Source organism: Ahaetulla prasina, chromosome 3 (assembly GCF_028640845.1).
Source record: "Ahaetulla prasina isolate Xishuangbanna chromosome 3, ASM2864084v1, whole genome shotgun sequence".
In the NCBI taxonomy this organism is placed as follows: domain Eukaryota; kingdom Metazoa; phylum Chordata; class Lepidosauria; order Squamata; family Colubridae; genus Ahaetulla; species Ahaetulla prasina.
The window spans coordinates 196,144,945-196,172,418 of NC_080541.1; the positions used below are offsets into that span (position 1 = coordinate 196,144,945).

A 27,474-nucleotide genomic window follows, 5' to 3' on the forward strand; every position below is an offset into this window, starting at 1 on the left:
AAATATGACCTAAAATGTGATCTGTAGGCAGTGTTGGATCATTTTCCTCAATAAATAAATGAAGAGGTGCAATGCTTTTTACTCATTTAATTGGGTTCTTTGTATCTAGTTTTAGCACTTGTGTAGAGAACACATCACATTTTAGGTCATATGTATGCAGAAATACTGAAAATACAAAAGGGTTTGCAAACTTTTAAGCCCACTCTATATTGCAGTCTTGCATAATTCAGAGCAGTGGTTATTCAACAGGAGACACACTGCTGAAGACAAGGCCCACATTTGTCATTATCACAGCAAAACTGCAAGCCTTGACATAGACAACATTAATATATATAACAGGAGGGTCTAAGTTCATGTACATTTTGTATATTTATATAGGTAGTCCACGACTTACAACTGATTGCTTACAGTCATTTGAAATCACAATGGACACAGAAAAAGTTACTTATAACTGGACCTTGAAGTTATGATTGCTGCACCACCCATGAGGTCACACGATCACATTTTGGGCACTTTGCAACTGTTTTGCATTTATGATCAGTTGCAGTATCGCACGGTCACATGATCATATGTGATGACATTTTTTTTCAGGGTTTTTTTTTGGCAAAAAAAGGCAAAAATGTCCATTGGTTAAAATGGGTTTGCACGTACAACGATGTGGTTTGCTTAACTATTGCCATTGTAAAATTGTGTCTGGTCATATGATGCTCTGATATATGACACCAATGACTTACAATCAAAATTCCGTTCCTGACTAAAGTTTTAAGTCGAGGACTACCTATATTTCTTTTTCATACTAACTATTAATAATATTAGTTTTGGTAAATTAATTCTGGTTCATAATTTTGGAGAAATTATAACTGATTACTATGAAAATAGATTACTCTGTGTGAACTAAATGTGTGGTTTTATTGAGATTGTAGAATTTTTCTGTAAATTGCTTTGAGCATAATGCATTTATAGAAAATGCCATATTTAACTTTATTACAATCAAATAGACCATGCAAAAACAACACCCATTTATAAAGTGATATAAATTGACAAAATAACTTCCAAACCTCCAAATACCAACTACTTCATTGTTAGAAGAAATTAGGGCAGCTACTTTGTGTCTACCAAGTGGATGACCAAAAGTTTTTCATCTTTCTGCCTACAAGTCATCTTGTACACAATACATTGTATATATCTCTCTGGATTCCGATCAGTTTACAACATATCAGAAACACTCATGCTAGGAAGTGTTAAATTATTACATAGTTATAATTTCAATTTCTCGGAAAGGATCAAAAACTAATGGACTGATTTTCAACTACATACAAAATAAAATGTACACAATATAGTTGCCCAGATTACATGGGAATGGCATCTATAATTAATTTAAATAAGTGAATGGATAAAATAATAATAAATCAAAGCATAGCAAAAATTCCAGTACAAAAAAAAATATCAAAGGCATTCTGGGTTATCAGATTCGAACTAGTTCACTTTTGATTCAGTATTGCAGTGAGTATAGCCCCATTCTTCCGATTCATGTTCTGAATTCAATAAGATGTTCAATACCTACCCCCCCACCCAAAATTACCAGTGTTTACAAATAGTTGGAAAAAGTACAATAAAACAATAAAATAAAAATTATTTTTACCGCCCTGAGTCCTTCGGGAGAAGGGCGGTATAAAAATCTAATAAATAAATAAATAAATAAATAAATAAATAAATAAATAAATAAATAAATAAATAAATAAATAAATAAATAAATAAATAAATAAATAAATAAATAAAAATTACAATATAAATGCCACAGTGTTAGTAATAAGAGGTACCTTTCATTATCCCATGTGTCAACAACACCTTTATATAACTGCATTGGCTACCAGACACTTTCTGGGTACAATTCAAGATGCTGGTCATTACTTATAAAACCCTTCATGGAGTTGCCTATCATAATTGTTCCTGCTGACCTAAGATATTCAAATTCCTGCTCCTCTCTCTTAAACCTTGTCATCTTGCAGGACCAAAGAAATATTCTATCTATGCCCATCCCACTTCTGGAACATCATGAGTAGCATCCACACACTGGAACAATTCTGGAAGGTTTACAAATCTAGCTCTGTTCCAAGGACTGCAGTGAATGTGGTTATGAGGCCCTTATTGTTGAATTTTTACACTTACTGTTATGGTATATGATATTATTGTGGCTGGTTTTGGGTTTTCGTTTTTTGGCTTGGGTTCTCTATTTTCTTTTACGTTTTAAAATTTTAATATATATTTTGTTAAAGGTTTTTAAAAACTAACCCAAACTAATATAAGGTAAGAAAAAGGAAAAGAAAGAGAAATCAAAAAGAAGTCCAAAAAAGTAAAGAAAGAAAGAAAATCTGTAATCTTCCAATTTTCAGTGCAGCTGTTATTGTTACAATTATAACTTACTTGGTGGGTGCAAGATACCTCTCCTCTTTCTATAATCTATTAAGTTTAATCATTAAAAGCATAAATCATAAGCTCATTTTTTTTCTGTTTCATGCAAAACATCTATAAGGGGTTTCCAGTCAACAATACATGTAGTTTCAGTCTTTTCTCTGATCAAAGAAGTCAATTTTCACCAGCCATTCCTCCATTGTTGATAATGCTGAAACTTTTCATCTTTGTGCAAGCCAGAATCTTACTGCAGTTGTCATGTACAAAAACAAAGTTCCATGATTTTTTTCCAACTGTTTGTCCACCAGTTCCAAAAGAAAAATCATTGCTTTCAGTTGTATATTCAGATCCTCTGAATTAGAGCATGTTCTTGAATTTAGAATTTTCTAGCGTTATTACATGTCCACCACAGGCAATAAAATGTCCCTTCTTGTTCATAATTCCAGCATAAGTTTGAAGTGGGGTTTTTTTACATTTTTTTTACATTGTAGATAATTTCTCTGGTGACAAATACCAATCATACAGAATTTTATAAAAATTCTCTTTAATATTATAACATAATGTAAATTTCAATCCTTTCAACCACATATTTCCCCTCGGTACATCTGTATATTATAACCAAAATATTGAGCTCACTTTATCATGCAATATTTCACTTGTTCTTCAGTTTCCAATTTCAATAAAAGTTTGTACATTTTAGCAATTACAGGTTCATTATTTGTACACAGTTCCATTTTAAACTCAGTCTTAAAATGTTCAAAACCATGAAGTATTTTATCTACTTTAAATCTTTCTAATAATTGTAAATAAGAAAAACATGTACAATTATATTCTCCTGCCCTCCAAGTTCTTGTCTTGATTTTGTTTTATGTTTTTCTTGACAATATTCTCGCATCTGATAATAGGTTAGTCATTTGTATTTGCTTATTATTTCTCATCTGTAATATGATTCTTGTTTTGAGAGTTGCAGAAATATTTTCAGGCATAATCTGGATTTTTATATTCCATATTCTCAATAGGGTGCATTTAATATAAGATTTTTAAAATTCATGTTGACCTTGATTTTATTGTACCACAAATATCCATGCCACTCAAATCACAGACTTGGTTCTTCTACATCCAAAAGCCTTATATTTCTCAACAACATCCACTCTTTCATCCAAACCAGAAAGCAAGGTGTAAAACACAATTTCAAATTAGGCAAATCCAGGGCCCCTCTTTCCTTTGCATCTTGCCACAATTTATATTAACTCATATATCATTATGTTACTGGTGCATCAATTACAGTAAAAGTATTGTCTGAAACAAAAACATCATTCTAGATAAAACATTCATTTTTATCACAGAAATTTCCCCCAGCAATGATAGTTGTACTTTACCACATGTTAATATATCCTTTTAAAACTTAATTCCATATCTTAACATAATTATTCTGAAATTAACACGTAGTTCATATTTATCATAATGATACCCAAATATTTTACCATTTTCTCAGTCTTAAAATATGTTTTATTTATCAGTTCTCTTCTATTTTTTATTGTTTATTAATGTTAAAACCTATTGCTCCATATTCTTTAATTTGTTCATTAATATTTCAAATCCCTTTAAAGCATCTTCCAAAATCAAAACCAAGGCATTTGCTAAAACTGTTAACTTCTAAGTTTCTTTTTTAAATTTTTACTTCTACATTCCTCTCATCTTATCCTACATCTCTCTTCAATATTTCCAGAAGAAAAATAAACAAGAGAAGTGGCAGTGGGCCTCCCTGCCTTCACAGTTCACTCCAAAATCCATAACTTCTAAAACTTTAAACAAAAAAGCCTAATTCAAATTGTCAAAGGTCACTCTTTTCTGTATCTAAGTGCAGCTTATTTTTTTAATTATGTTACTCCAAGTAAAAACCCACAAAATTATTGTCTGTCTATTAGCCAGAAACATTTTAAACAATTTGTAGTTATTTACAATGCAACAAGTAAACAATGACATCAGCCTATAGTCTTCTGTAATAGTCAGATTTTGTCCCTCTCTAGTTACTAGTGTTATATTGGCCTCTTTCCAATGTTCTGGCAGCTTTCCTCTTGTAGGATAGAGTTCATTGTATATTGCAAAGGTTGCAAAAATTCATTCTCAAATATTTATAATTAGAATCCATCTGGTCCAAGAATCCTTCCTAATTTAATATTTTTATTGCTTCAGAAATTTGTTGTATTATTCATAATCTGTTCTCAGTAAGTTTTGTTTCTTTAGACATTCATCTATTTTCTCTAGAGAGATGTCATTTCTTTTATCAAATTATAATAATATTGATGAGATGCTTTTTGCATGACCACTTTGCTATTAACACCATATCGCCCTACTGTAATTTCAATATAATTTTCTTTTCCTTTTCTTTTTTGAAATTGATATGCTACCCTCTTCTCAGGCTTATTTGCAGGCTCGACATTTTTTGTTTTACATAATTCATTTTTATTTCCATTTCTCTTACTGTTAACATACATAATTGCCATTGAAGATGTTTAATTTGTTAAGAGGCACTTGTCTTCTCTGGAGAATTCTTTGGTTCTTTTTTCCCCCTCTTTACTGCATCGAAAATAGCAGTCATGTTTTTTTGTACCCAGACTCTGTTGGAGTGGCCAGTCATAAATAATAATAGTAAAATAGATAAAGTAATAGAAAATGAAGATGCTAAAGTACTCTGGGACTTGAGAATTCAAACAGACAAGCACCTGCCACATAAAGACTTAGCAATTGTTGATAAGAAAAACAAAAAAGTCTGGATATGATAGTACCTGGAGACAGCAGAATAGAAAGACAAAATTTGGAGAAAATCACAAGATACAAAGACCTGCAATTCCAAAATATTTGGAGTGCCATTTGAACGCCACCAGCACTGACAAAATCACTACAAGTCAATTGCAAAGTGCAAATTTACTAGTTGAAGCTTACTTCCTGCGACCATACATTTAATACCATTAAACAACATCTGCCTACTCCAGGTCATTGGGAAAGACTTGATAGGTGGACAAAAATGCCAAATCCAGTCTAACCATGTGGCTGACTACCACCAAGCACAACAACAATTTTCCCCCCTAATCATTGTTATACAGAGGAAACTCATTCTCAATCACCTCTCACAAGGAGGGTTGCAATTATACTTCCAGTCCTCCAAAGGATTCTCAGACAGTTAACGGGCTTCCTTCATGACAGCTTTAGTACTAATCTGTCTTTGGATGGAGGATTGTTTCAAACAAAGTCCTTTATTTTATGTCACTTGTGACACATTTGTTTTTTTTAAAAAAATATTCCTACTATTTTTAAGAAACTCAATTAATTGCTTTCTTAATTCAAATCAACAATTATTCCAGGAGAGTCATTACCTTGTTATCTATTTTTAGCTCTTTTCATTCATAAGCTCACATGTCTATTTTGTCATTCATTTTAGCAGTGGTTAAGCTTCTCCTTTTCTTGAACAATGATTCAACTTTGTAAACATTCTCCTAAAGGTTAACATCCTTTAAATCAGTTTGATACTGTTTTCTTAGCACTTTCTAGCTACCTACCTTGTGCTCAATGTTCTATGCCCCATTAACACACTTAATAAATAAATTAGCATTCCTCCTTTGTGCTGTTATACATCTTTGCTTATATATCCTAGATTCAATTTATTTTAATTTATGTGAACTAGAAGCTGCTTTGTGGTTTAAGTCAGACCCCCTAGGTTGCATTTGTATTCTTCAAACACATTACATGAGCCTTTAAAGCATTTTTAAAGCATTATCATTTGTGCAGATATTTTGAACTGAAGTGGAAAAGGTGTTTTTGAATGTGATTATCTGAGACATCTATTTTCACTACCTTAAAGAGAATGCAATTTATTGGTTCACCTTGGAGCCACATAGTTCTAGAAGAATACATACTGAATTAAGGAGCACTAAGCTCACTATACCCTAACATTACATGAAACTCCAGTAAAAAAAAAAGTGCGGCTTTTTAGGGAGACATCAATAACAGAATAACAGAGTTGGAAGGGACCTTGGAGGTCTTCTAGTCCGCTGCTCGGGCAGGAAACCCTATACCATTTCAATAGTTGTCCAATCTCTTCTTAAAACTTCTGGGAGCAAGTCATTCCACTGATTAATTGTTCTAACTGTCAAGAAATTGCTCCTTAGTTCTAGGTTGCTTCTCTCCTTGATTAGTTTCCATTCATTGCTTCTTGCCCTGCCCTCAGGTGTTTTGGAGAATAGCCTGACTCCCTCTTCTCTGTGGCAACTTCTGAGATATTGGAACATGTCTTCCTTAGTCCTTCTTTTCATTAAACTAGACATACCCAATTCCAGCAACCATTCTTTATATGTTTTAGCCTCCAGTCCCCTTGCTATACCATCAACAGTTATAAGCAAGTGTGTCCAAATCAACTCCAAAGCTTTTCCACTTTGAATTAAAATAATTCTGCATGTTGTTATATTATATGTATTATGCTGTTATTTAACATTATATTGTTATAGCTTACATTATAGCTTACAAAATTAGTGAACATAATACAATTACAGTGCAATCTTATACACATTCTATTCTGACAAAATTCTGAAACTTTTTTTCAGACATGTGGGTGGGGCAATGCTTTCTATAGATATCATTGTGACATTTTAGAACAAGTACATGAATGATCTTTCTTTATTTTCTAAAGTGCCAACTAAAGTTTATCAATTGTCCAAAGTCACAACTTAACAATACAGAGCAATCGTGAAAATCTAGCTGCCATGCTACTGGTAATATTGCAACACAAATATTGGTTTCACTCTGCAATCCAAAACAATGAGAACAAATACATAGAAGTCTCTCAAATGTGGTAGACCTGTTTTTTCAATTGCAGGGATAATTTTTAGTGAGCTGTCATATACCAGCTAGTTTATGCACTGAGATCAATAGAGGAGTCCTGTTTATGATTCCTTCTTTGTAAAGGTAAAGGTTCCCCTACCACATATGTGGTAGTCATTCCCGACTCTAGGGGTGGTGCTCATCTCTGTTTCAAAGCCAAAGAGCCAGCGCTGTCAAAAGACGTCTCCGTGATCAGGTGGCTGGCATGATTAAATGCCAAAGGCTCATGGAACGTTGTTACCTTCCCACCAAAGGTGGTCCCTATTTTTCTACTTGCATTTTTTACGTGCTTTCAAACTGCTAGGTTGGCAGAAGCTGGGACTAGTAATGAGAACTCACCCCATTACGCGGCACTAGGGATTCAAATCGCTGAACTGCTGACCTTTAGATCGACAAGCTCAGCATCTTAGCCACTGAGCCACCTTCTCACAGAACCTACTTCTTGGTATATGGACTAGTTAATTTATCTAGGGTCTTCTTGTGATAGTAGCCCATCTGTGGAATTTGCTTACCTGCAGGTGACACCAAACCTTATACATTGAAATGAATCTTATACATAAAGATTCACTGTTTATCTTTTATCTATTATATGAATCACATCAGAGGTTCATCACTCTTTAATCTCTTTCAGCCTGCACTACTGAAACAGGTAGAGTTTCCTAACCCAACTTCTCTATGTTCTGTAGAATATGCGGAGATAACACTATGTCCCAAATAGCAAAATTCATCAACAGCTTTGCCTGCATTTTGCCCTGGGGAAAATAGGTTCCTGACCAACAAAAAGCTGGGAAAAGGCTTGATGTCATGAAATTGATATTCCCCTACCTCTTTTCCCACTGAGACCAATGTAAATCTATAAAACGAACAATAAATTGAGGGAAGGGGAAAACACTAACACAGAAGCTGTTATTAAGCTGAAATGTTCCAAAGACTAGGAAGTTATTCTTTGTTACAGTTATGCTCTTATACATATAAGATGCTTACAGATACACACAGGAAGTTCAGTTCAGTTTGAATTTGCACCTACAGGAGATGATGTTGCCATATCTATTCTTATTGCGGTTTTCATCTTCTTTGGCGGTGTCCCAAGATGCTGTCTGCCCTTCAGGTAGAGCCTGCAAATTAAAGAATGGAATATTTATAAAATAGGGAAGACCTTCAGGCTTTTTTTTTTAACTTAATGAAGTAGAAGGCAAGAGAGAGGCATCATATAATTTAGCACTTTGCCAAGACAACTGCTTTCTGAGGAAAACAACAATGAACAATAATGAAGAGTCCATTAGTATCCTATTGCTTATGTAACTTATAAATGACTATACTAATGTAATTGGAACAAAAAACAATTAAGGGTTTTGCATATTTTTGATTAAAAATAATATATATTATTTTTATTGATAAAAGGGAGTCTGTGCAGGTATTGTTAATGTTGTCATTATGATGCCATCTCTAACACAGAGATGGGAATTATCTCTTTCATGTCCATATGAAGTATCAGGCTACGTATATGACATTTATACTGAGGCCAAAAGCTGTGCTATAAATAAACGAGAAAAAGCACTTGGTAGTATAGGAGTTTCCATATAATTCTCTCGTTAAAAACATACATACATATGGATACAAATATACATACATCAAATATACGTGTGGATAAATTTAAATCTCTTTTGCAAACTTTCATGTAGTAGTCTATTCCATCAGCTTTGGTGCTATTCATAAAGCAACTTTTTATTTATTTATTTTTGTCACAATATTATATACAAGCACATATAATGAAAGAAAAACAATAGGACAGGAACGGTAGGCACTTTTGTGCACTTATGCACGCCCCTTGGGATAATTCACATAAATCAAGAGGCTCAGAAAACTTAGAACAAGAGTTGATGTTGGGAATGGCAACAGTATGAATGGAGAAGAAGCTGTAACAAACTCTTGTTGGAATACCTTCACACCCCAAGTTATGTCTTTTTTCAGTGATAAAATCCCCCCCAAAACATATATTCAGCATAGTTTGGAATATTAAATATGTAATGGATTCAGAGTTGGCATTAGTCTAATGTTCCCAGACAAAAAATGTAGCCTATAATCATGAATGATACCCAAAAAATGTTATGTGAAACCCATAATTACAGAATTCATCATTTACTATTGTTAACTAATATACAGTCCATAGAAACCCAGAGCTGTTAACATAGCTTCTTTGGTTGTGATGTGAGTTATTCTAATATACCAGATATTACAGTAATGGTGTGACATTATAATTGTTTTATTAAAAAAGACAGCTTGTGAGACTGTAGTTTATAAAAGTAATATGAAACAGTAATTCCAGGATGCACTATGGTTGATTTTCTTGGTAAAATGGGTAATAAATGAGAGGTAGCTCAATTTCTTTGTTTATGAAATAATGTTTCAGCAAATGGGAAGAACTTTGATCACATCTCATTTTGTTGTACAAAGAAAGTGCTACCTAATAGCAGCTAATGTTCTGAGTTGGGAAGAATATAGGAAAAAGGTAATTGAAATAAGGCATTTTTCTTCATCAAAGGCAAGATACATTTGTATCTTGTTTCAATAAATTGTTCAGAAAAACACAATAATTTAGTTGCTGCAACAAACAAACAAAAAACAAAATAAAAACCACAATTTTCCATTTTATACATGTACACAGGATGGTAAATTTGAAATCTCCAAGATAATATTATAGCATATTCACAGCTTTGAATAAATACATTTTTATTCTAAATCAGAGTTTTTCTTTTTCCAATATGTCCTATGCACTGATAAAATTCACTAAAAGAAGTGATTTTATAACCAAATTTATAATTCTGATACATGAAATTGCTTGCCACTATAATTTAGAAGCTAATGCTAAGTTTATCACATTTTTCATTAGGCATTCTTTTTAGTACATTGTGGGAATTTTGTATACATAGTATACATAGTATCATAGTATAGTGATTTGAGCAAGGCATTTGACATTCTCATTAGGAAGTTAACAGTGGCTTACATGAGACGACAATTATGTAGATATATTAATAGCTTGAAAAATGGTGTTAGTGTTTCCTCATCAAACAGTGAGTCACCGTTGTGAGATGGATAACCATATAAATAATTTAAGTAAAAACATAATAAATTTGCTTAGTTTTAAGTTTTGGGCGGTATAAAAATTTAATAAATAAAAATAAATAAAATAAATAAGTTGAATGCAGGCATGAAGAAAAATGTCAGAAGTTTCTGATGTTAGTCCTAGTTTCTGATTCTTCAATATTAAATTACTGTATAAAGCAATAATATAAAAAAATAGACTTCATAGGTTAGGGAAATGGTCCAAGAATAACAAATTGATATTGGTATTTAAAAGATACAAATGCAGAGCCAAAGATGAAAATCCAGAACTGTAAGACTGCTTTTTAATAGGTTCAAAAAAAAAAAAAAAAAGGAAGGGGGGGATGAATGAACCAGCAGCCTAAAAACAGGTGGAAAATGCAATCAGAAGAAGAAGAAAAGGCAGACCATAAGTATTCAAATCTTTTTTGTTTCAGTCTTCTCCAAATCACCTCCAGAAAAGTGCCACTTGGAATTTTTTAGCATTCTATGCACTAAACAGCCACACATGGCTATTTAAAATTGTAGTAGTGATTTATGTGCTTCACTACATTCTTTCCCCCTAAGTGTACAAGTGTTCAAAGAATCACAGACTTGGAAGGTGCCAAAAGCTTTGAAAATTCATCTCTACAATAAAACACCCTTTTATGTAAGTAGAATATTAGCGGAGTCAGTATTCTTTCGACAGATAGCTTTTTACAGTGAGGAGTATTTTTTTGAAAGTATCATCTTATTTGAAGTGTTGCTGAATTACCCAGTCTACCACCTCTTGACTTGATCATTTCATTCTGTTGCCTTCAAGGATATTTTCAACCTAAACCTCACTAATCACACTGGAAGAGTATTGAGGATTACAGCTATAGAGGTGATGAATTTAATGGACTAGATAGGTGAAAGAAGAAAATTGTATTTTGCAACAGTTCACCCAACGAAGAGGAAGGAATGCAAGAAAAGTGAACCCAGAGCCTTTTCCATCTGGATTATGTCTCCCTTTAAGCAGCCCTATGGTCTCAGACCAGGAGTCCCTTAAAATTTCCTTTGCAGTCATTAAACCACCTCTGATCATGGCCAGAAAAAAAATGGTGGCTTTTTTTCTGTTTTGTCATTTAGAATTGGAAAATAAACCAGTTGGTGTATTTTATTTTGTTTAGTCTACTTTTTGACTATTTTTTTATAATTAAAGAGACCCACAAATTTCCAAAGTATAACCCAATATACAGGTAGTCCTTGATTTACGACCACAATTGATCCCAAAATTTATGTTGCTAAGCAAAACAAGTACTGAGTTTTGTCTCATTTTATGACTTTATGACACTTGGTAAGTGAATCACTGCAATTGTTAACTTAGTAACATAGTTCTTAGATGAATCTGGCTTCCCTATTGACAGAAGGGACAACCTTGTCAGAAGGTTGCAAAAAAAAAAAAAAAGGTTGCACAGGACACTGCAACAGTCATAACTATGAGTCAGTTGCCAAGTGTCTGAATTTTGATCTAGGGGATGCTGCAATAGTTGTCGGGGTGGGGGGGAAATGGCCCTACCTCACTTTTTTCAGTGCCATTTAATTGTCATTAAACGAACTGTTGTAAATTGAGAACTATCTGTATATGTTTTTATACCAAACAAATTTCCCTTCCACTCTTCCTAAAACAAAAACAAAGCAAAAACAAATCAGAAAATCTTAATTTTATTTTGCCATCCACAAAAAATGAAGAACAGTTGCAAGGTGGAAAAGGCTACCAACCTTCTGAGAAAGCTTTTAAAATTTTGTTTAGTGTAATTTTACTAATGATCCTATTGTTACTTGTCTTTCAAAGATTTTTATCCTGAAAGCAGGAATATAATTAAACGTAATCCATATAGGGTGTAATAAAATAGCCATCATAAATTTCCTAGCTTTCAAAAGGAAAAGAAAAAAAGGGATATTGAAATGTCCTTGGTGGCAAACTTATTAACATGGCAAAGAAACTGAATATGGAGTAATGTTTTCATTGATATTTGTTTAGGTGTGCAGCCTTTAAAATAACATGAAACAAAATACGACCTTGCGTAAAAAAGCATCAAAGTGCTAAGATTAGTGTAGATATAATTTTAAATGTGGTACAGCTGCCAGAAATTGAAAATTAAACCTGGCTCTTACTTACATTAAGCATTTCAGCAACTTTATCTTGAGGTTATCAGAGTAAGAGTAATTCAGTTCTTCACAGCCCATTAACACTCCATAAGGCATCTTATCTATACTTTACAAAGCTGCTTAGCACATGTCATAAAAGGCTATAATGTCTGGAGGAGGCCATATTTATTAACTACAAAGGCTAAACTCTTTTTTATATATACCATAAATACTTGTGAATTTTTGATGCCAAAATGGGAATGGGTTCTCTCAGTTTTTTAAAAGTAACTATATATCCTATATATACTCATGGATAAGCCCATATGCCAATAAGAAGACCCTTGAATTTTTAACCAATAAGAAGACTCTTGAATTTTTAACCTTGAAAAATTCAGGTTGGTTTATCCATTTTTTATGCTGTTTGGGTTAAAATTTGAATCCTGAATTTTATCCATGGATGGGCTTATTTGTAAGTATACACAGTGCAGTATACTTTTCTCAAACCATATTCAAATATGTCACACAGAGGTAGTCTGCTCCTGCAATAGTGTGCTCCCACTGAAAAATATTTCACACACACACACACACACACAGAGAGAGAGAGAGAGAGCGCAAAATATTAAGTACCCATTCAACAACTGTGTTCACTATATTCACAAAGAATGTGCATTTTAGTCCTACCTTGGAATGGAAAACCTGACACTGAGAAATGCTCTGGCCCTATTAGTTTAAGTTAAATATAGCAGACATATAACAGAGTTTGAAGGGATCTTGGAAGTCTTCTAGTACAACCCCCTGCTCAAGCAGAAGACTCTGTACCATTTCAGACAAATCTCTTCTTAAAGATCCAGGCATTGACTTCTGTCTGCCTTGAGGCCATTCTTCCCAACTTCTTCCATCCCATAATGCTTCCTTAATCAACACTGCCTCCTAAATCACCATACATTCATTCCATTGTACTCCATTGCTATTGTTTAATTCTTCAGTTTGTTGAGGGAAAAAGATTAGTTGTGCCTTCTATTATGAGCCATTTCCTAATCCTTGTCAGGCCACCTGAGGCAGAACAGGTTATGGAACTAACTCAAGTGAGGAGATGAGGAGCCAGCAGTAGGAATGAATGAAATGCAAGGTAAAAAGGGTTGATGTCCTTTGGTATTAATACCGTTTGTTGTATTATCTCTCTGGCACCCTTTTGGGACAACATTCCAAATATACAACCCTAGTGATGAAGATGGAATTTCACTGACATCTGGAAGCATGAAATCATGACATCTGGAAGCATGACCTAAGTTTAACTCATAGAATCATCTATTGTAATGTCCTTCCTGTTAAAGACTACTTCAGCTTTAATTGCAACAATACAAGAGCAACCAACAGATTTAAACTTAATGTTAACCGCTTTAATCTAGATTGCAGAAAATATGATTTCTGTAACAGAATCATCAGTGCTTGGAATACTTTACCTGACTCTGTGGTTTCTTCCCACAATCCTAAAAGCTTCAACCAAAAACTTTCTACTATTGACCTCACCCCATTCCTAAGAGGACCATAAGGGGCATGCATAAGCGCACAAATGTGCCTACCATTCCTGTCCTATTGTTTTTTCTTTTTTTCTTTCTTTTCTTTTCTTCTTCCTATATATATATTGATGCTTATACCTCCTAATATTTACTCATATATATGCTTATATACTATATAATCCTTTTTATATGATGTTGTGACAAAATAAAATTAAAAAAATAAAAAAAATAAAAAAAATGCAAATATAATGTTTCCTATAAAATGTGGAGAATAGATTTACCTTCCTTTCCTCTATCTCATACAATGTTATCATTGTAACCAGAATATTCTCTGAATTACCCTTGTATGATTTTTCCTTTACTTTAGGACTTTGCTCCATTTCTGCAAGGACTACTGCATCTTTTCTTCCATGCTGAGAATGCCTGTCCTTAAAAGCGGAATTGGACAATTTACTACAGCCAACTTACCATGGCTAACTCAATAGTAGAAAGTTTTTGGTTAAAGCTTTTAGGATTATGAGAAGAGACCACAGAGTCAGGTAAAGTATTCCAAGCACTGATGATTCTGTTACAGAAGTCATATTTTCTGCAATCTAGATTAAAGCTGTTGACATTAAGTTTAAATCTATTAGTTGCTCTAGTATTATTGCAATTAAAGCTGAAGTAGTCTTTGACAGGAAGGACATTACAATAGATGATTCTGTGAGTTAAACTTAGGTCTTGTCGAAGGCGACGGAGTTCCAAGTTTTCTAAGCCGAGGATTTCAAGTCTGGTGGGATAAGGTATTTTATTGTTTTCAGAGGAATGGAGAACTCTTCTTGTAAAATATTTCTGGACACGTTCAATTGTGTTGATGTCAGAGATGTGGTGAGGGTTCCAAACAGGTGAGCTGTATTCTAGAATTGGTCTAGCAAATGTTTTATATGCTCTGGTTAGTAGTGTGGTGTTTTTGGAAAAGAAGCTACGCAAGATTAGGTTTACAACTCTTAGAGCTTTTTTTGCTATGTAGTTGCAGTGGGCTTTGGCACTTAGATCATTTGACATGAAAACTCCAAGGTCTTTCACGGGATGGGGGTTGTCTGTAAGATAATGTCCATCTAGAATGTACTTAGTGTTTGGGTTCTTTTTTCCTATATGTAAGACTGAGCATTTGCTGGTTGAAATTTGGAGCTGCCAAGTTTTAGACCAAGCGGTTAGATGATCAAGATGATCACTCACCACAGGTCAACTCGCCGTGGGACAATTTGCTGCAATACAATTTAACAATTCTACTTAATTATTTAAAATAAACATTTTTTTAAATTTTTTGCCATTTACATTTCATTCTGTCCCTCCTTTTGTATCCTTTCTTCAATGATTCTATTCCATCATTTCTTTGATATTAGTATAACTCTTGTCCTGCAGTGAGTTGGCTGTGGTAATTTTGCTGTGGCATGTTGGCCATGGTGAGTTGGCCATGGAGAGTTGGCTGCGGCTAATTATCATAGATCCCTCTAAAAGGCCATTCTCAGGTATGAGTGCAACTCTTGCCAGATGCTTATGAGGGCAAATGCTTTCTAAGCCAATCTCTGAGTCTTTCCCCAAGCAGAAAAACTGCTTCTAGCCTTCCCCACTGGCTGCCATTCTTATTTGTGCCACTGTACAGGGACAGGCTGAGGAACTATGTGTGCTAAGCATTTGCTGGAGAAACTGAGTTGTGGCTGCTGTTTGCTACATTTTTTTTTTCATTGCGAAAAGGCAACAAACAGCGTTTGATTTGGGAAGCATATTGCAGGAGTTGACTCTGTACCTGAGCATGGTCTTTTAGGGACCCATTGGATGGGGAGAAAAAAGTTAATTTATCCAACTTCTAAGCTACTATGAAGGCATCACAACACATATTTAATTATGATATGTGATGAGCTGTATTTTAAGAAATATACTTTTAATTTTAATTAAATTTTTAAATTTAATTTCACGCCCAATCCTGTGAATTTATTTTACTTGGAAAGAAATAAGGACTATTATGAGTAAGAGTGAATCTTTCAACATGGTGTTAGGGGAAGAAGAAAGGAGTCAGGGACTAAAAATTATATCTTTGAGAGGCATGATACCAGAATTAGTATCAATAGGGTTGGAATTTCTAAGGTGATTTGAGTTCACTTTGTGTATGAAATAGCTGTCCTTTGATATGCTGGAAAGCCTGATCAATATTACTTTGTGGTGTCAAGCTTTAATGATCTGTTCAGAAATGGGCTAAGTGATTCTTTATGTCTTTCTGCCTCCCCCCACTTTTGTTTCTTTTTATCTCTATTAACCACAGGTATAACCATAACTTTTTCTCATCTCATATTACTAGGCAATTTGTTCTTAAATTCAGTGATAGTTTCTGGAGGCTTGAAAGACAGCAAAAACGATGGGATTTCTTTTCCTCCGTAAGTGTTTACTCTGTCTTAAATTTTCCCAAGGTCAGCTTTTAATTTCTCTTTCAATAAAACAGTAGATACTCTTCATGAGCCTTGAAAACTAGATTTTTCCAAACCTGGTATATTTAAACCACCATCAGATGCAGTTGGGGAGAAAGCAGATTTGTCTCTATTAAGAAATTTCTTTTAAAAAATAGCCATTTTTTAAAGTTAACCTTCATATTCCTTTCTTGTAAAACAAAAGTGTTAATTCTTTTAAGTGCAGTTCAGTCATCCAGTCTTAGGTATATGGTTATCTATAGTAATTCAGATATAGGTTCTACTATAGGCCATTTTAGCATATATTTCAACTGCAGTGAACAATTGGCTCTACTTTCATGAGATTTTTCTTCCATTAGCCATTATTTTGTATTTGTGTTCAGTTACTGGATCTTGAGTATTATTTGCCTACTGTTTCTGCAAAGGCCTCAGGTATAAGTAACATTTCAGCAAAAGAAAAAAAGACCAAGTAAATAGGGGTACAATTAACTAAAGGACAAAGGCAGTTACAAGAACATGCTTTCAAGATGCCAAACACTGTGTCATAATGGTTATAATTCCAGGTATCAATGATAACTGAATCATTACTTACCCTATACTGCTGAATTGCTCTAATAGCACTTTGAAAATAATATTCACCAAATACCTAGCCTCCCAGTCTCCTTATACCTTAGGGTCATCAGGATGAAATCTCATCTACTGAGAATTAGGAAAAGAATGTAACAAGTGGCCAAGGTCAGTTTCAAGTTCAGCAAAGTGATGTATGACTTTCTACCGAAGTGGGTCCTATTGGTAGTAACAGTAATGAGTAAACATTGGCCTTTCTCATAGTATAGTAATATCTAGAGAGGTATTTGATTGGAGGCTTTGTGAAAAATTAAAATGTCTATCACTGCTAATTAAATTATGTGGCCAGGAAAGTACAACAACTTGATCCCACTTGGGTGCTCAAGTGGCGCAGATGCCCAACAATAGTGCCTGATTTAAACAGAAGATCATCAGTACAGGTAATTGCTTCTTAATTATACTACCACAAATTTCACTTTAACTACAGGATTGAGCTAGGAAAGATGAAAATAATCTTTAGAACAGAATGCCACTCTTTTAACTTCATAATTACAAAATCTCTGGCATACCAGGTCTCCTTGATAAGCTGCTTGGCTTGACACTCAAATTTAGAAGTGTTATTCCACTTTCCAGCTCTACAATCCATTGCAATTTGAAATACATTTTTAAATGAACAAAATTATTCCAATAGTTTAAGATCCTTTCACAAAAGAGCTTCATGCCAAAATAATAGATGTGTGTAAGGCTTGAGTCTTCATAGGTGACACCTAGCAGTCAGAAGAGCTATTAGCTGTTACAGACACTCAGAAGGAGATCAAAGTTGTTGCTCCCCCCACTTTATTTAATGACTCTGATCTTTAAACTAGCTCTTAAAGCATTGAAATAATTTTATATGTTTTATATCACAATTTAAGGGAAAATTCAGTGCATTCTGCTGCATGGAAAAATTTTCGGGAAACACTTGTTTAAATACCTTTAGTACCCAAAAATAAAAATCCCAAGGGCCAGGATAGCTCAGGCAGTAGAGAAGCCTGTTATTAGAACACAGAGCCTGCAATTACTGCAGGTTCGAGCCCGGCCCAAGGTTGACTCAGCCTTCCACCCTTTATAAGGTAGGTAAAATGAGGACCCAGATTGTTGGGGGGGCAATAAGTTGACTTTGTAAAAAAAATATACAAATAGAATGAGACTATTGCCTTATACATTGTAAGCCGCCCTGAGTCTTCGGAGAAGGGTGGGGTATAAATGTAAACAAATAATAATAATAATAATAATAATAATAATAACTAATGATAATAATATAGCCTCTGGTTAGTTTATGTTAGTAAAACAAATGAACATATTATTTTTCAAGGTATAATTGAACAATTAAAAATATAAATATAAGGTGAGCCAGGAGTGATGACGACCAACATAAAGTGGTCTGAATTTGTCAGGGCTAGTCCTGGTACATTGCAGAGGGGAAGTTATTCCAATCCATAGAATAAGTGCCACTGCAAAGAATTCTTATTAGATGACATTTTCACAAGGCATACATGAACAACAGCAAAACCAGAATAGTGGAGACTAGTGTCTTGAAGGTGCCTTTTCAAGAGGAAACTAGACTTTGTTTTTCCTTGAAGATAAACCTCCAAGTGGTCTCAATGACTCTCAGAAAGAGTGGTAATGACCAGCTGACTGCAAGGAATATAAATCCTTCCATTCTTTACCATTCAACCAGAACTGAAGAAATTTCTTGGATTGTGAAGCGAAATGTCTTCAAGGAAAAACAAACCCAAATTGCCTTTTGAAAAAGCACCTTTTGGACAACCATGATCTGGATGACCGAGAATCTCCATAGACTGGAGACTAATATAAGAGGGAACATAATTTAAGTTAACTCAGTCCTGAGCTGTTGAAGGCTTTGCATACTACTATTAAGTGGTGGCCCAGCGGCAGACAGGCAGATTCTCCAGCACAAATATAATAGCTGTACCATCAAGTCAATAGCTGTTGCATATGAACTAGTTACATTCTTTGAAACAGACCCAATGTCAGTTTCTCATAAACTTCTTTTTTTTTTTTTGCCAATGTACGAATGTATAAATGACAGGAGCTCTGCAACAGAAAAAGGACTGCAACGAGGACTCAGGAAGAAAGAGAGGGAAAACCATGATCAGTAACACATAAAAATAAATCTTTTAACTTTTGAGATACTTCTTCAATCAGGACTTATTCTGATTATTTTCTAGTAGCTATAATCTCAATCTTTTTCTATTATTCAAGTGAGTGAATATTCATCTCACCTCATACTCCTCTTTAAATCCATAGCCCTGTCCCCGTTTCATCTGAGTGATGTGCTGCAACAAGTCGGCCACTCGGATTGCTGGCTGGAACTGTCCCCTGGGATAGGACATTTCCACTGGGTCACAGCTTCGATAGGGATGGGTCTGGATTGTCAGGGTCGGTTGAGTCATCTCCCCATGGCTATTGTCTGTTTTAAAGATAGGGAGGCAAAACAAACTTTCACCTAACTGTTATTTGTGCATTTGTTTTCTTTCCCACAGGAATTAATTTCTCCCCATAGATAAAATAAAGGACTGTAGAGAAACCACCTATGCCCAATGCCACCAGGTAACGCTGAAGGAAAAAAAAAGCCACACACACATACAGAGAAGCAACAAAGTCATGAAATGGTTTTGTCAACAGCAAGAAAAGTATCACTTTTTGATGCACTTTGATGCATTCAGAAGTGGTGTTTTTTTTTAATGTGATTTAGTCACATTAAATAGTTACCCACCCTGTTCTGTTCTACCTGCTGCTTTCTGAGCTAAAGGGGAGAAATATAACAGAAGCAATATCGACTTTCCCCAGTTATTTTTTTCATCTTTTTTTTTGTTGCCAGAAGAAACAAGTAGGGTGCCAGTGCAATTTTACAGCCTGTAGGGGAACTATATGTATGAATAAAGAGCTTTGATAGATTGCCGGTTGATGCTTTGTCTAACTGAAGATACATCGAAGCAAAAGAGACACAGATTTACATTTTTTTCAAATATTATGATGATGAAAATAATAAGGCAATATATCTCATAGGAGTGGGAACTTTGTGATTTGCTGTTTATTCCATTTGCTAGTACCAACTCTTGATATCATCTTCAGGGGCCCTGCTCTCCTTCTGTTAGTTCTTAATTCTGGAAGTACTTTAAGGATCTTTTCCAACTTGGAGGCTTAGAGTATGGGCTGGCAATATTTATTTTTCTACTTTGATCCTTCTTCAAGGGCATTCTCAAGTTAAGTAAATCTTTTTGGTTCATTTACTCATTATCATGGAAGGAAATCACGTGAGTAGCAGTGAATGGGAATTGTGGCAATCAATACAGAATAGGGCTTGGCAGTGGGAACAGTAAATTTCATCCCAGGATATTTTTATCCTGACTCAAGGGTGGTGTGAACAGCACTTGGGGAAAGAGAGGGACTTCAATGTACAATGAGACTATTTTAAGAATCAGTATTAAGGCAGGGTTAATTATTAAATATTTCAATAAGATAACTAATATATACAAAATATCTTTTTCTATTTTCTCAGATCAACTAGCTAAATGGAGATGCTAGGGAATCCAACACCAGCTGTTTCTTTAATGTGCATATGGATTGAAATCTCATTTTTTCTTCTTCTTAAATTGAATCAGTTTAGGTGAGGTCTCACTGGTTATTTACAGATTATAAAAAGTAGAATACTATTTTTGTCTTTTTATGTTTTAGAGCAGTAAAAGAAGATGAAACTGTTTTTAGGGAGAGGAACAGGAGTGTAAATTTTCAGATTTTCAGTCTCTAGGCAATCTTGTGTCTGATATATATTTATGTATACATGCACATGTATATATTTATGTATGTGTATATATACATATACATGTACATGTATGTATATGTATATGTGTTATTCTTAAAGCTAAACAATACAATTTTAATTTTAATTTCTAACATTTTTACTCACAATTTTATATGTCCTGAATCAGTAAAGGATGATAGGATGGAAGGAATAAAAAGAAAGGCAGGAAAGGATAGTAAGACCTGAGAGTTAAACTATATTTATTATGGAATAAATAGGTAGAACAATGTTGATGTTTCCTGTCTTTCTCTTTTATTGTTTTATAGCTGTCATGGAAGGGAAAGATAGGTCAATTGCCACTTATGCTCCTGAATATATTTTTCTCAGCCATTATTGTCTAAAATTAAACTGGATATTTAAAGGACAGAAAACATCTTCTGAAAATGAAGTTATGGCCCCAAATATAAAAGGTCTGTCACTGCAGTTTTTCAGAATTTAATCAGCAATGCAAATATATATAAGTATATATATCGAGTATTTCTTCACTTGTGTACATCCATGGCTATGGGTAAAGACCTAACATAGGAGTAGGAAACTAAGCACTTATTTATTCAATTAACAAGTCTAACATCATTGCTAATGATAATGAGTCTGAACAGAGGGGATTTTCAAGGCTTATTAGTTTTCCAGGATTTATTTTCTCAATTCATCTTTCTTTATCCTAGTTCCCATTAACTCCCTTTAATAGAGAAGGAGATATCTTTATAAGTATACCATGCCCACTGGAATTACCATCCTTAATTTTCTACCATTGCACTGAATTCCACCTGTTTTACAAGTGCCTTCTTCATAGTCTGTACATTTTTATGAATTTCATTTTAAAACATTGCAAGTTACCATTACAAGCGGGAACTATCAAAAATAATATGTAGACTTACTAAAGCATATTCGAAGCCACTGGATACATCATTATTCAAAATTACTCAATTTAGCATGTTCAAATGGAATTACTATTTCCCATGCCTAGATTAAATGTTATTTTGGTCTCTGCCATTTTTTTCAGTTTTATGGAGGGTGAAAATTGCTAGCTGGTACATTCTGGGAATTGAAGTCCACACATTTTAAAATTACCAAGTTTGGAAAACACTGCTTTACTATTTATCATTGGCCAACCAGCTACTCTTGCAGCAGTATTTTAAGTAACATCAAAAGAAAGAAAAAAGAAATAGATGATGACAATCTGAATTAGCTGTTAAAAATCTATTATAAATATCTATAAGAATATAAATATAAGACATCTTATATTCAATATAAATGGCAGTACACTGGCATATAGATCTTACACTGCTTAAACTGTATTGACAAACATAAAAAAATCATTTCCCAAATTTTGGCTGTTTTAACTTGTGCTACTAAAAGTGATGATGGAATTTTCTAAATAAGTACTATTTCCAAGTATTGTCCAAGCTACATTCAAACATTTTAAAATGTAATAAAGATTCTAAATTCTTTCCCAATGAATAGAGAATATGTCTGGATCCTTTGCAGAGAAAATCTGAGCATGGATCTTTCAGCCTCAGCCAGATTTTTCACACCGACTTTAAATGATCATTTTCTGGTATTATAAGCAAAAACTTATGTTTTGTAAAGTAAACAGCAACAAAACATAGTAAACCATATGCTTTTTGCTCACAGATAATCTCTGAATTCAAACAAGACAAGTACTCAAATTTTCTGCAAGTAACACTAGAGCTGTATCTACTGTTTCTAAGATGTCTAAGTTCATGAAATATTCTGAAAATTGTTTTTTCCATCTCTTGGGATATATTGTTTGCAAACCCAGGACAAATGAACAATAATAAATTATTGTTTCAAATCAATTTCTGAAAATAAGTTTAAATTTCTCCTATTTTCTCTGCCATTTATTATATAAACAGAGGAAAATATATATTAAAATTATTTACAGTCATTTATATTTGCTATATACTGAATTAAAAAAAAACAAATTAATTGAAAAATTAACAGACTCCATCTTCTAACAGACGATTTTCATGTTTACCAGTCACTATTTACTCTCTGTAAACTGCCTTTCTATCTCATACTGAATGCTGCTGCTAAAACATAATTATATATAACATGTATGTTGGTGAGTATTATAGCAATAACACTTCTTTATAGCTCTACAACCCTCTCTAAGCGTTTTACATAATCAGCATATTTCCCCCAACAATCTGGGTCCTCATTTTACGCGCCTCAGAAGGCTGGAAGGCTGAATCAATCTTGAGCCTGGTGAGATTCGAACTGCCAAATTACAGGCAGCCAATAGTCAGCAGAGGTAGCCTTCAGTACTACATACTAACTACTGCCCCACCATGGCTCTTTATATTATAGGTAAAACACTCATGCCTTACTATTTACAATATTGCTGAAGATCTAGATGCTTTTTTTTTTATGGTATGTCACACAGTCAGCCAGATGTTTAGACTGGATTTGACTTTTCATTTACTTATAGAACTCTTCCCAAGGACCTGGGACACACAGATGTTATTATTTGATGATGTCAAAGGAACTGTCACAGGTTGTAAGCTGTTCCAAGTAAAGCTGCCTTTTACAATTGACTGATGGTGACTTTGTCAATGTCGATGGTGTTCAAATGGTACGCCACTTGTTTTGGTATTGCAACTAAGGCATCTATTACTATTGGTACTATATTTGCTTTCTTTTGTCACAGGTCTTTCTGATTTGTAATTTCCTCTATTTCTTTTTCTTCTATTTTACGGTCTATTATAATAATAATAACACACACACACACACACACACACACACACACACAATAATAATAATAATAATAATAATAATAATAATAATAATATTATTATTATTATTATTATTATTATTATTATTATTATTATTATTATTATTATTATTATTATTATTATTATTATTAAGCAGATAGTCACTCAACTCATGCACTGTGACTCTGGGCAGTATATGAGCATAACAATCATTGCCATAATCTGATTTTATGTAAATCACAGACTCCAATCAGTCTTACAGCTTTTAAAAAGGAACCCAAATTCTTAACTTCTCACAAGATAATATAAATCTGGTGAGATTAGAAGGGTGTATACCGTGCAGAAGCATGACAACAATAAGATTAAGGTCTGTTCAGACAATTTTCAAGTTCTGCCATAAAAAAGTGTATGTTGAATATAAAAAGCAAGTTATATTTTGGAACTCTCCATTAATTGTTACAGCTCATTCTGATTTTAATATGATAAGCCTATCATATCCATTTATATTTTTATTCTTTTAGTCTTGGCAAGTGTGTAACGTGAGAAGACATCCTTTCCACAAAATAAATTATTTTTGAAGTGATGTTTAAAATGGATTTAATTATACAACCATCCAAACTCACTCTTCTGAAATAAAAGGTTGTCATTTATTTGACATTTCCTAAGCAAACTTCCAGAATATCTCATATTACTTTTTCTGTTATCCTAGTGGTAAAGAAAATGCTTATAAAATTGGTTTCCCAATTGTCTTTTTTTTCATTTAGATATTAGATAACAAATTGTTTACTTCATGGTAAACTATTTGTCATAATTCCTGATCATGGTAATATGCTAATATAAAATAATTCTTCCCATGCGAATGGGACAGGGAAGATCAGCTATCATACTACTGATTTAATACAATGCACGGTTTTATTTGTTTCTTTTACCAAAAACATTGATAGCTAATTAATTAATTATTTAAGAGCTCAAACTAATGAGAACTTGCTTTCTGAGGCTGTTGATGAATAAAGGGAGAATCTAATATTAAAGAAGCATATAAAGGAAACAAAGCAGAATTTCATTTTTTGCTCAATCCCTTATGAACAATTTGTCATCCTTCTGTTTATCTTTCCTGGCTTCCAATCTACTATGGGCTATTTGCTCACCTTTAGACTGAAAGTGTAATATAGTTTACTTGTCACCCCTTTTTTTACGCCTCTGGCATCTGGACCTGAACACAATTGTCAAAATAAACGAGAAAGTAACATGATTCTATGAGATAATTTTATGTTGCCAAAATCTGAATTTTGTAACATCCTTCACAAAATCATTTCATTCTGCATTTGGCTTCCTGCTATATCTTTATTTTCTGGTTTTATCATTTAGTTTGTCATTTTCTGAGGTGTTTTTATGTGTTATGGTATTTCCCAGGTATAATGTTATTTTTATTTAAAATAGGCTATTTATTTTATTATCCTTCATGACTTTCCTTCTAGACCTTATATCAAATGGACTATGTCCGTTAATATCCTTATAGGTAAGTTAATATCCTTATAAATAAGTTAATATTCTACCCCATCCCACCCCACTCCATCCCATTACTTTGTGTTTGTGTATTGTTATTTGCATTATCAGCTTAGGTGGAGTTTAGATCACAGAAAGAACAGAAAGGCTAAGGAAGGATGATGGATAGAGAGCACAGAATGGCAGAAGCAGAATTTCTTACTTTGAATATAAATCGTTTTTAATATGTACGTAGCATATTATATCAAATTCAGAATTAAACCTTGAATCATTCTGAATTGAATCCTGTAACTGAATCTGTTCCTCGTGTATCCATTATTTTGTGCTTGTATGGTGCTTGAGAAGGGATAAAATGTGTTTGTCTTTATGGTGTCTCCCAAGTCAGCTTAGGTCCACTTTTCAAGTCCCACTTCAAGATTCAAATCCCCATAAATCAGGAATATTATAGCAAAGAGCATAGAATTACTCAATTATCCTGAGGCTGTGGAATAGTCTTCCCTTTGAGATCTATAATAAATTAGAAGAGCTACAAAATATGACTTGTTCACTAGAATTGGCCCTCTTTCAGATTTTCAGATTTTATTTTTTTTGCATATCTTTGCCACTGAGTGTAATCAAAGCTATATGTGAATCCTGTGGATTTATAGAAGGGAGCCTGATTATGCAGAAAGTGTAATAATGAAACTCTGATAATATTTAGCAGGGAAGTTATTCAAAATAATTTCTTCCTCCCCACAAAAATGTGCTAATTAACATATACTGTAAATATTGCTTTAATACATGTATTGTTGGAAACAAGTCCCCCCTGACAAATCAGTAATGAAAATTGAATTTTAGAAAATCTCCTGACTACTTATGGCTTGGAGGTCTTCTTCTACACCTAGCAATGTGGCAAACCACTGTCCAACAGCAGCATCTTATGCATTGATCTCTCATGATAGATAATTTTTGTCCTGATTGTTCTACTTGTACAGCTGCCAGAAAGCAGTGCTAAATTTAAAATGCTTCCTGACAGCATGACTTTCAATGTTCAATCAAAAATCCACGTTCCTCCATCTTAACATAATGTCTTTCCATAGATTAAAATAGACTCAGAAGCCTTTTTATGCCCTTTCCTTTCAAAGCAAAACTTGTCTTCTTCTCAACTGGATATATCTCAACAAGGAACCTGAGGTTCCTGAGGAACTTTCATAGCTTAACTTGAGATTCTAATATTCTGACAATCATTTTTTTCTTTTACTGTTCTCTCAGCTGCGAATATGGTGTATCCACAATGTCCTATGGCTTATTTCTGTCACACTTTCTTTAGTCCTGCATGACAGCTCATCAGTAGGGTGTCAGCAGAGAAATGCCTACATGCTGAATATGTCATTAGTGCATCATTGCTCATAGGATGCCAGTCGATGTGCACCTGTTCTGTAAGAACCCTGCAGAATATCTTCTGAATTAGACACAGTAGAAATTTAAGGATTTTTCTCTCTCTCTACAGTTCTGTTTATGGATCTAATACTAGTATCCATTTGTCCTATAAGGTATCTGATAAATCACAGTCCCTTCACGGAATACTACGTAACAAACTTAAATTCAACACATTCCATATACTTATATGATTTTTCTTGCCATAAATGTATGACTGCCTAAAGATATGTTAGCTAGTACTTGTAGATAATATAGCATAGAAATATTTGTAACTTCCCCTCAGTAGTTTCTCAGTAGTTCTGCTTTACTTTTAACATGATAATTCCTCATCTAGATGTACAATGATTTAAAAAAAAAAAATCAGAATGGATGAAAATGTTGCATTGAAAATACTGAGTTCTATGAATTGTAATTTAAACCTTGAATTTCTCTTCATTGCCATCGAGGAAAATTAAATGGTCTAAGCCTATTTCTTCTCAGTACAACATTAATAGAGAAAATGGGGAAGTTTATATCTATCTATGAAAAGCTATTTCCCACTGATGTTCTGTTTAAATATATTTTTTATTTAAAATGTAATTATAACAGTAAAAACTAATGCAAACTAAACAGAAAGGAATAGAACGGAAAGAATAAAAAATACAGAAAAAAGAAAAAGAAAGAAAAAGAAAAGAAATATATAAAGAAGTGATTTCCTACCTTCATCACAACAAGCATACACAAATTTTATAACTCTTCATAGTGTAAGGTTAAACAGGTATCTCTTCATCCTATGTCCCAACCCTTATTTATAAACAATTCCATAAAACATCCATAAAACTGTTCAATTCTGGTGTCAGCAAAAAGTTCCTAAAGGGTTACCAGAATATTTTTTTAAAAAAAGTCTTTTTGTAACCTCAATCAATTAAACC

General features: G+C 33.6%; 1 protein-coding gene across 1 annotated transcript in view; it reads right to left on the reverse strand.

The window, feature by feature from the left end:
* The window catches only part of PTPRT (protein tyrosine phosphatase receptor type T), a 541,915-nt gene that overhangs the window by 49,297 nt on the left and 465,144 nt on the right, over nucleotides 1-27,474 (reverse strand). Inside the window, exons 15-16 of the mRNA XM_058177805.1 lie at nucleotides 19,321-19,508; nucleotides 8,318-8,405 (exon numbers count right to left, since the gene is read on the reverse strand). Coding sequence (XP_058033788.1) covers nucleotides 8,318-8,405; nucleotides 19,321-19,508 — 276 coding nt within the window. The remainder of the gene's footprint in view (nucleotides 1-8,317; nucleotides 8,406-19,320; nucleotides 19,509-27,474) is intronic.